The 10,389-nt window shown below is 44.5% G+C and overlaps 1 protein-coding gene across 1 annotated transcript in view; it reads right to left on the reverse strand.

Annotated features, from left to right (window-relative positions):
* The window catches only part of SLC17A6 (solute carrier family 17 member 6), a 49,068-nt gene extending 38,679 nt beyond the window's left edge, over window positions 1-10,389 (reverse strand). Inside the window, exons 1-4 of the mRNA XM_078059165.1 lie at window positions 9,449-10,389; window positions 6,963-6,965; window positions 6,484-6,736; window positions 4,821-4,939 (exon numbers count right to left, since the gene is read on the reverse strand). Of these exons, the coding sequence (XP_077915291.1) occupies window positions 4,821-4,939; window positions 6,484-6,736; window positions 6,963-6,965; window positions 9,449-9,534 (461 nt within the window). The 5' untranslated portion in view covers window positions 9,535-10,389. The remainder of the gene's footprint in view (window positions 1-4,820; window positions 4,940-6,483; window positions 6,737-6,962; window positions 6,966-9,448) is intronic.

Consider the following 10,389-nt stretch of genomic DNA (forward strand, 5'->3'; position numbering starts at 1 on the left):
ATTGGATTAGACGAGCCTTATCCCTCTCTAATATGGATTCTTCCTGTTAGCTAAAGTTCACTGCATGTTACAGACACATAGGATCCTCAATCTCTTATTCAAATAAAGAACTATTTTTTTTCTTTAGCAAAAGTCAAGTTAGAAACCCAAGAAATACCTGAAAAGACAAAATGTTGCACCAGGAATTAAAACCTTTTTAAATAAAGGAGTAGGGGGAAATAAACTGTAACATTTAACAGAGAAGTCTAACCTCAAGCTTAAATGGATTTCTCTAAGTGTTTTTATAATGCCTGACTAGAATTCAAAGACTGAATGCACTGAATTACTAGCACTCTCTATACCCTTGGCTAAAAAGCTTTCCTAAGACAGTCCTTCAAATGAGATTTAAGGCATTATCAGTGAACAATAATTTTAGCTGGAATAATGTGTATAGGGAAATAATTTTAAAGCTAGAAATCTGACAGGTGGAAAGATGCATTTTTATCACAATAGAAATAATCCTTTTGCATTACTAATACTTAAGACCAATTTAAACATAAGTAATACTGAATGACCTTAAGATATTATTTATTCTTTCATTTTTTTTCTGAAGTTAGGACCTAATTAATAATAAATGATAACAGCCAACATCTAGTGAGGGCCAGGCACTTCTAAGAACCTTACACGTATTCTCTTATTTAGCTGTCATGATATTCATATCAAGTAGGTTCTTTGACTAGTCCCCTTTTACAGAAATATAAACTGAAGTTCAGAGGAGTTAAGTAATGTTTTATGTCTTTCAGTTATTAAGTAGTACCTTCAGGAGTCTGAACCCACATGGTTTGTCTTTAGAACCTGTATCTTAACTACTCTGTCATACTGCCTTTTAAAAAAGGCCCAAACACTTCGTTGGATGTTCATTTTATTTATTCAACAAATATCTGGGGCACCTGGGTGGCTCATATGGTTGGGTGTCTGCCTTGGGCTCGGGTCATGATCTCCAGGTCCTGGATGGGATCCTGCAGGGAGCCTGCTTCCCCCTCTCCGTATGCCTCTCGCCCCTACTTGCACTCTCTCTGTCTCTCTCTCTCTCTCAAATGAATAAATAAAATCTTTAAAAAAATATCTGTCTTGGGCCAGGCACTCTTTGAGATGCTAGGGATATAGCAGTGAAAACAACATGGATACAATTGCCTGCTCTCATGGAGCTTACACTTTATTGGACAAAACAAAAAGATAAATAAGTAAAATACTGGCATGACAGCTGGCCATAAGTGCTATATAAAAAACGAAGTCACCATTGGCAGATCAAGAAGATATGAGCAGGATAGGAAAATTTTTAAATAAGGTTTATATAATATTGCCACTTAGACAGAAGAAAGAATAGTCTTTGTGAAGATAATATTGTCCATTGAAAACGTAACGTTGACCAAATATTCTTTGGTAAATCTGACCATCTGTGATTATGCCCTTTGCAGAAATTTGTTGTTTCTCCTGTTAAGTACTTGCCTAGGTTCCTCATCAGTCGAAATGCAAGGTAAAAATAATCCTTAGCAATTTCACATTTGCAATTATCTGGATTACTGTAAGCCCCATGTCCTGTACTGTTTAAAGGCAACATTAATTTGACCCCAACACATTGTTATCACTATAGTAAATATGCTCATCTAGAGACACTACAGATTTTGTAAGGAATCTCCCTTTGGTTCCTCATCCCAAAGCCCTCCAGGGAGGTGACTAAATTCTCCTGTCTATGATGTGCAATAGCCCTTAAAGAAAAGACAAAGGAAAAAATGATGCAAGAGTCCTCCTCGGGGACTGAGATTTCTCTCCCTAGCTTTTTTTTCTCAATGAGGAAGAAAGCAAGAATACTTAGAATCTGACCAGAAAAGGGACCAAGATTCTGTATTCTGACTAAGGGTGCAGCTGCTTTTGCTTAAAACATAAAATGGAGAAGCCACATCATTGCTATTGGTTTTTCACTGAGAAATTTGCCAGGAGGTGTATCCAGGGGCCCTTCTCTCCAAGACACACACCTCACTTCCTCTACTCCAGTTCTGCCCATAACTGTGATGGCAAACACTTTCCAAAGTGAGCTTCTTTTACACCTAGAGGGAAAGGAATCTGTCCCCAGTATCCCACCCAAGGGAAATCTTGTTCTACTATTAGATGATCTATAGGGAGAAGTTTATTTGAATAGGCATACAATATTTGTAGGTGGAAAACTGGTCTTGCTGTGTTGTTTTGACTATTTTTGAAAAAGGATCATATTAGGAAATGCACATCTTTCAAACCAATTCTCAAAATCTCTCAGATTTTGTGTTAATAAAAAAGTTCTAAGATAAAATTCTATGTAGCATATATAGGACTATTTGGACATTTACCAACATGTTAATAAGAGGGTCTTTGTGTGATTAATTTATGATTTTTATTATATTTTCTTTTTAATATATTTTTATTAGGATACAATACTTTCATCATCAGAAAAGGGAATGTTTTCACAAGAAGCTTCAACTGTATTTGTAACATTTTGTTATATTTTTTAAATGAGACAAATATGTCAAAACCCTAAGATCTGATAAGGAAGTTAGTCTATATCCTCTATATGTTTGTCATATTTTACAATAAATTTTAGTTTTCTCAGTCTTGGAGAACAGAAGACATTGAAAACATTATGAAAATATTAAGTTTCTCTCCCTTGAATATCCATATAAAGGTAAGGTGAATTCGATCCAAATATGACTTCTAAAGTTCACAATTTTTTCCTTTAAGAAAAATCTACCAAATAAATTAGAACCTGAGTTAGCATACTAAACATAACACAAATGATAGTATAGAAATGATCTTGCTTTTTTTTTCCCCCCAGGAAAACCTGTTTACTGACCTCCCAGTGTTACAAAGAGGGAAAGCTGGGGCATCCCTGGTGTTTTTCCCTGGCAGGAAAATGTTAGCATTTTAACAATTGGCAAGATGAAGGTTTTGACTCTGAAAAAAAACCTTAAAGGCCCAGCCATTATAGTTTCATTTCACATTACACTGAGTTTCTTGTATCATTTTTGTTTTTTTGTGAATTATTGGTTGTTTTTCCCCTGAAGTGAAAATATTTCATATACGTATGTTTGGATTAACTTTCTGGGAGGTTTATTTTGTTTTAGGGGAAAAAAATGAGGAGAAAAAAAAAGATTCGAGACATTATGCCTTAGGGATATGGAAGCCAAAAATGTAACATGTTAATTACCAGTACTATTTAAGGAAATATTTTCTTTAATTTGATTTATCCCATCCATAGAATTGGGTTCTCTAAATAGTTAATGATTTTCATTTTAAAATTATTCCTTTTTTAAAAGAATAGTTTGTCTCCTGTTGGGTCTGAGTACTAACTATCATGATGTCAAGGTAAACATGATATTCAAAAGGCACTATTCCTAATCTTTTACTCTCTTCTTTTGACATTTTGAAGGACTGTCCAAAAATCTTGGCCCAAGCAATTGTGAAGCCTAAAAGAAATTTGCAAGAATTCTTCCCGAGGCTTTGGAGAGGACAGAAAAATCTTGGGCAGGAAGTCACTGCTGGTGAATGGGGTCTTAGGTGACAAAGCTCCTGGAAGAGGCCTCCTCGGAGATTTTATTGAGAAATGAGAAGGGACCAGTTTACAAAAGCAAAGAGGAGATCAAGACTAGAGAGGTGCCTAGTTCAAGATATCTTCCCCAGAAAATCTGACTTTGGAGGGGAGGGAGAAAGGCGAAGTCATAGATACAAAGTCAGAGGAAAGACCTGAAGTCTTTTTTGGGGGTCTTTATGAAGCAACACTTGAAAAAGTGAGTGCATGTGTTCTTTCTCAGTTTTATAATTCAGACTTAAGGAGAATTTATTTAGTTTTATTTATCTTAATATACACAATGAAGCAAATAAAGCTGCCTCTCATGCTGCAGTGGCCGGACTGTGCTCTTAGACATCCCACCCCGTATGCCCCATACTTTGGGGTGTCTCTGCAGGCGACCCCAACAACATTCCTGGAGCTGGCGTTAGGACCTCGGCTGCAGCCCAGGCTGCAAAGCTGGAAGCCTGGGGACTCAGCTGGGCTCCTTCCCCACCCGCCCCTACTCACTGGCGCTCATTAACAGGTGGAATCGCACCCCGGGCGCCTGAAATCCCGCCTGCCTCCATAGAAACAAATCCTTCAGACCCAGAGCACCATCTGGGCGGGCTCCGTGGCCCGGCGTTCGATGCGCCCTGCCGGGAGGTCAGCACCACAAGGAGCCGGGGCACCCGAGGGACTCACTGGCGAGAGCGCAGCACGTGTCTCTACCCCACTAAACACACACACACACACATACACACACACACACACACACACCCTCCCCTTTGTGCACCCAGCCGCTCAGTCCCCTCTCGAGCCGGGGCCCCCGAGGGGTGCAGGGGCGAGAGCGCAGCACGTGTCTCTACCCCTCTAAACACACACACACACACACACACACACACACACACACACACCCTCCCCTTTGTGCACCTAGCCGCTCAGTCCTGGCTCGGTCCACTCCCCGCCCGGCCTCAGCTCCTACCAGGCCTTAAGGGATGTCGACCATTTGGAGTAAAGCTGGCTCAGCCAGGACAGAGAGGAAGAGGCAACCTGCGCCCAGCCTGGCTAACCCAAATCCTCTTGGGTGCCTAATTCTGGAAGGAGGAACCAACAGTTCCAGTCCCGAGAGAGGAGGTGCCTGGGAACCAGGAGACCTCACCCAGGAGTTCCAATCCCCGCGGGGCTGTCGTCCCTGCCCCCAGCCTCTGATGCCCCTTCGGAGGCACAAGCCCCAAGATCCCCAGCCCTGGGAGCGCGTTACCTGTTGGCTGCGAGCCGAGACGCGATGTAGCCGCCCGGAATCTGGGTGATGATGTAGCCCCAAAAGAAGGAACCGTGGATCATCCCCACGGTTTCCGGGTCCCAGTTGAATTTGGCTTTCTACGGGGGTAGGGGGACAGAACGGGGTGGAGGGAAAGAGTAGAGTCAGTGCTTGGGCTGCAGACTCGCGTCCAGGAGCCCTCAACCCCCGGGGTACTCCCTGCATTCTGGAGGTGGAGGTGGCTGAATTTTCGTTTGCTAACAAAATTCAATGTATACCTTCTTCTAGAGAAGAAATGCTTCTTTTAACGGAAAAACTGTGCTCATTTGCAATGTATTTCAATTAATGGCGAAGCTGGACGCCCTGGCTTTGCTCCGCGACTACTGTCAGGCAGGTCTGATCCCCTCGATGAATGAGGAGTCCTCTGAGCTCCAGTATTGGAAATTAGAACTCTCCACGGAGAGATTCCATTTGCTGGCTGAGGATAGGGACCCCTGACCGGGGTCCGTTTAGTTAATGCCAGCCAGTACTAATGCAGTAGTGGGGTCGCTTCCAGAATGAAATCCAACCAGGGAAATTCCGACGAAAGAAAGTGGGGCACCTGGATGGAAGGTGAGGAGGTCGGAGGAGCCAGAGGGAAGGATCATCCCGGCAAAATGGGGATGGGCTTAGGCCGGAAAGATTTGGAGTAGCCTGGGGAATTGGTGGGGGGTGGGGGTGGCCAGTGGAGAGGAGAATTTGTTCCGGGGTAGTCCTAAGAGCTGGCGAGGGGTGTGTCTGAAGGTCAAGGCCTAGCTCCGCCCTAGCCAGCCTGGGCGGACCCACAGGGTGAACCTTAAAGTAAAAATCTGCATCTGAAAGGCAAAGGAGCGCTAATCCCGCCTGGGAAACTGAGGATCCTTTTTCTCCTTTTAAATAGTATTTTGAAACCAAACGCACTTTGCAGGGTGTCCCGGAATCCCCAGGGCCCAGCAGCGTTCACCGCTTCTCATCCACGGCCGATTCCCGAATTTTCTCCTCCCAACCCTTGCTTATGATTGCTCAGATCCCTGAACAGGAAGTCGAGACCCAGGGGTTTCGGTGACTTTGAAGTTGACCCTCCTTTCCCTAGGCGTCACCCCAACACATTCAGGAGATTACGGGACTGGATTCCCTGTGACCTCGAGACACTCGACGCTGCGGCTCTTCTCTCCGCCAGTTAGGTGGACAGCTCCTAAAGGCCCTTCGGTGGAAACTGTCGATATGCTCACAGTTCATTTGATTTCGGTTTTGTTTCATTTTTATTATTAAGAATGTTTGGCAGGAATTGGAGGAAACCAGGGGGACATTATCACTGATATGCAGCCCTACTCCTCCGAGGGAAAGAAAAATATTTCGATTTAAATTTAGGGGACATTATTATGCAACTTCTCGTTTGAAGTCACTCCACAAAAATCTAGCGAGCTAAATGCTATTTTTCCACCTTGCAGGTAAGAAAAGGAAGGCCCAGAGAGCAGAATCGAAAAGGGAGGTCATACTGCTACCGCGGTCGATTCCTATTCTAGAACGGCAGCGCTAGCAGGGGGCTGAGCGAGCAGCCTGGCCTTCCTCGCTCAGTGGGGAGGAAATGGAGCCCAAACAGGTGATGTGGCTTTGCGAACCCACACGGCCAGCGGCTGCCCACCTCCTTGATGACCTTGCCCCCGCGGTGGATGGTGCTGTTGTTGACCATGTCCACGATGGCCACGCCCAGGTTGCAACGGATGCCGAAGGAGATGCAGAAGCCCAGGCCGCTCATGATGGCGATGATGTAGCGACGCGGCAGGCCGAAGCAGGTGCAGTCGCACAGTGGAGCCTTCTTCTCTGGCACCTCCAGGGGCTTCCCATCCTCCGTCAGCTCGATGGTCTCCCCGATGTCTTGCTTCTTCTCCAGCACCCTGTGCGGCAGAGCGGGGGGAAGGCAAGGACGCGGCGGGTTAGGCACCCCGGACGCCGGCCCATCCCAATCCCCAGGACCCGTCAGGGCTGGGGGGAGGGGCGCTGACACGTTCGACTCCTTCAGGAGTTAGGGTGCTAGGGCGCCACCAGGCTTCGGGACCTCCCCGGCTCTCCAGCCTCCTGCCAGTCCCCATCCCTGCGGTAGCATCTCTTCAACTTTCATACCGTCTGGCCAGGGGCATCCAGCCCCCATTCCCTCGGGATCCAACCCGCAGCGCCTAGATTCACCGACACAAGCCGTTTGGGCTTAACTTTCTCGCGGGGTCTGTAGCTTGAGAGGGAATGGGATACTGGAGCGGCGCCTGGTCGGCACCTGTGTAGATGTCTCCTGCCCGCAGTGCTTTACCCCCCGCGACAGGCGTTTTATCCAGCCACCCAGCCTCCTGGGGGCCGCCTCTGCAGGCCAGCCCAGCTCAGTCCTGCACCCGAGCTATCCTTTCCTTCCCAGCCAAGTTGAAGCTTTCTGGGTTAAGGACGCGCGATCCCGCCCCCCAGCTGAGCCCGGGGACCCGAGGGACTAAGGCCTCTCCTGACCGGTGCCCACGCGGAGGCCCATGAATGCTCTCTGAGTGTCACGCGCGCATTCTATTGCCCATTCCTCCAGTCCCGGGGTGTTAGTTCAACGTTTACTCTCCTGTCACATATCTTACTTTCTTTTCCTTGTTACTCGAGTTTGAAACAAAGGCCTCCGCAGCATATGGCCGACACCTAAGCTTCCCACTGCCAGAACATGAATAATTAATTATTCACAATCTTGCGTCATTACTATCTCGGTTACAAACACCGAAAAATGTCATGGGCATATTTCCAAAGACGTAAAATGCGACTCCCAGATACACAAACGTGCCCCAAATCAACTCTGGTAAGATGTTCCACACCAAAGTAGATCTCACATTTATGTTTTGTTTTGTGTTTTTTAATTTGCATTGTATTTCACAAGATTTCACCCGTATAATTCAGTTCCTTTTAGGTTTTCGTCCTTGAGGGAAGGGGGGAGGGAGAAGGGGAAAGCAGGGTGGTGGCATGGTTTTACTAAAAGCTGAGGGTGTTGTTCTAGTCCACAATATATCCGTGAAATGTCTATTTAAAAAAGAAGAAGAGAATGAATGTGAACAGTAGAATCACTGTGGACTCTTGAGATGGATACTTTCGATATTTAAACAAAGAACCTCTCCATTTACAATTTGCAGATTTTTTTTAAATCCACCATGTAGTTTATTTTTCTGTGTTCCCATTTAAATGATATATTCACACACAATTATTTTCATACACAGGAGTAAAGCAAATGAAATTTTAAGATCAATTCCAAGAATGCACAGGTTGGGAGCTGACTGCCAAGCAATTTGAGGCTACCAGAAAACAATGTTAGACTTCCAAATTCTACAAAATGTCACCTGGAGAATAGGTCATGAAGGTTTTTGCAACTATGTTAATTCTTATTTTTAAATTCCAATCCCAATGTCAGAACACATGGCAAATTATTTATTCTGGGAGAAAAAAATGTAACTAATGTGATTTTTTTTTTTACATTGGCTTATAGCTGATATATGCAAAGTTGGACTATGCACCTGAACTCCCCACCTGATGGCAACTGAGCTGGGAAAGAACAGCTCTTTCCAGGGCAGCTGCGGGACTGCAGGGCCCTTGCGGTATCTACTGCCGCATAGGAGCATGATGGTGCCTACATGAAGCCCACCAGATCCAAAGAGATTTGGAAAATCAAGAAGTGCATTGGTCATTTTCTTTATATTTTCTATACATTTCTAAAGGCTTCAATTTCCCAAATGTGAAAATTAGCGCTCTCTTGGAATCATTTATCCTTCTGTTTCTGCCCTCTCTTCTTGATTTTGCTCATATTATTAAGAAAAGTGTATTCATGTAATATACTTGAAATGATTTAAAGTTGTAAAATTTTCAGCATAATTAGTACATTGACTACAGGGAGGATAACAAAATTGAATCATTTCTAGTACTTTTGAAGCATTTTGCTGGTTATTATTATGGTTTTTCTTATGAACACTGTGACATTTGCCATGCAAGAAATAGACTTCTGGGAGAAGTCAAATAATTAAAATACATATACATTGTTTTGGGTTCAGAGAGAGGAGCTGCTTTAGTTATTAATTATTGATATATTTTGATTCTTCTTCCTTCAGCACAGGAGGAAGATTCCACTGGGAGATTCTCTACTTGAGTGGTTTTGAGGCTGAGATCTAAATTTCCTTCTGCCATTACTCTTTGGAATTTCTTGGTTAATTTTTTGAGGGTTGTATTTTTTTAATTCATTTGTCTGCATCAAAGGAATTTAATTTGTTGTGACTATAAGCACCAAAACAAAGATTCTCTGAACAGGTGCGGATCATTTCTCAATTGTAAAGAGGATAAAACCTGGGTAGGAAAGGATGAGAATCTGCAGGTACCAAGACAAAAACCACACACACACATACACACAAGGCAGACAGGTTCATTTAGTGCAACATTCCTGAATTAATAAGCAGGTTTCCAGAGCAGCCCCGCTTGAGCAATGAGCAACAAAAAAAGACTTTCCGATCATATTACAATCTCTCAAAGCAACCAGGGTTTACAGAAATAGCCTTGTAGATTTTTTTTCATGCTCAGCCCCAGGCAAACATGGGTTTGCTTTCTCTTACCTGTAGATCTGGCCAAGGGATTTTCCAGCAAAATTCTTTAGCCCCTCTTTTCCTGGGGTCAAAATCCTTTGTTTTACCGACTCCATTCTTGCAAAGACTGGTGTTGGCTCTTGCCAGATTTAAAAGTGATCGCTATGAAAGGCGAGAGTTGCGCATATTGTCTTAATCGCTTAAGGTAGTTGTGGGCTTTTTCTTCTCAGCAGAACGGTATTGGTGTGCCTCCAGCAAGAGTGTGAGTGAGAGAAGGGAGGGAGTGAGAAAGAGAATACAACAGAATAGCTGCATGCAACCCACGGGTTTCCTAATAGGAGAGTTGGTAGACACAATCAGAAAGTCTCATTGGAAGGGGAGGATCCGGTGGCAAAGGGCGCATGCAGTGCCATGGTATTTGGGCGGGTGCAGATGAGTCCTTGTCCTGGAAGTCAGTCCACTGAAAAACAATGCAAATTCCCGGTTTTGAAAACCTTATTGCTGTCAAATCTTCTGGCTTTTAAACGGAGGAGCAGAAATATCACAGAACCTTTGTGTAAAAGCAAAGTCAGAAGAATAGTATTTTTTAAATGGTGTCTTTGCTGTAGGGAGCAGAGCACTTCCAAAACTCATGGGAGCATCTGAGGTCTCAGGTGAGCAATGCTGCTGTTAGTTTTTCCTCCTTGCTTATGATCTCCTTCCCTCACGCCGGCGCAACTCTGCTCTGCGGTAGTGTCGAATTAAGATGGAGAAAGCTTGCTGCTCTTTGAGGACGTGAGTAAATAACAGATACACAGTCCTGATTTGGGCAGCGTCAGGAAAGATTTCTTCAGCGCGGCTGACAGCGCTCGTTAGGGCGCGTCCTGGAAGAATTGTTCAGCACCACGGACAGAGTAAGTTTCCGGAAAACAGCTTCTTTTGGCTGGCCAGGTCGCCAACTTTCTAGGGGAGCTGGATGGATCGCCCTGACC

This window comes from Halichoerus grypus, chromosome 11 (assembly GCF_964656455.1).
Source record: "Halichoerus grypus chromosome 11, mHalGry1.hap1.1, whole genome shotgun sequence".
NCBI lineage: Eukaryota > Metazoa > Chordata > Mammalia > Carnivora > Phocidae > Halichoerus > Halichoerus grypus.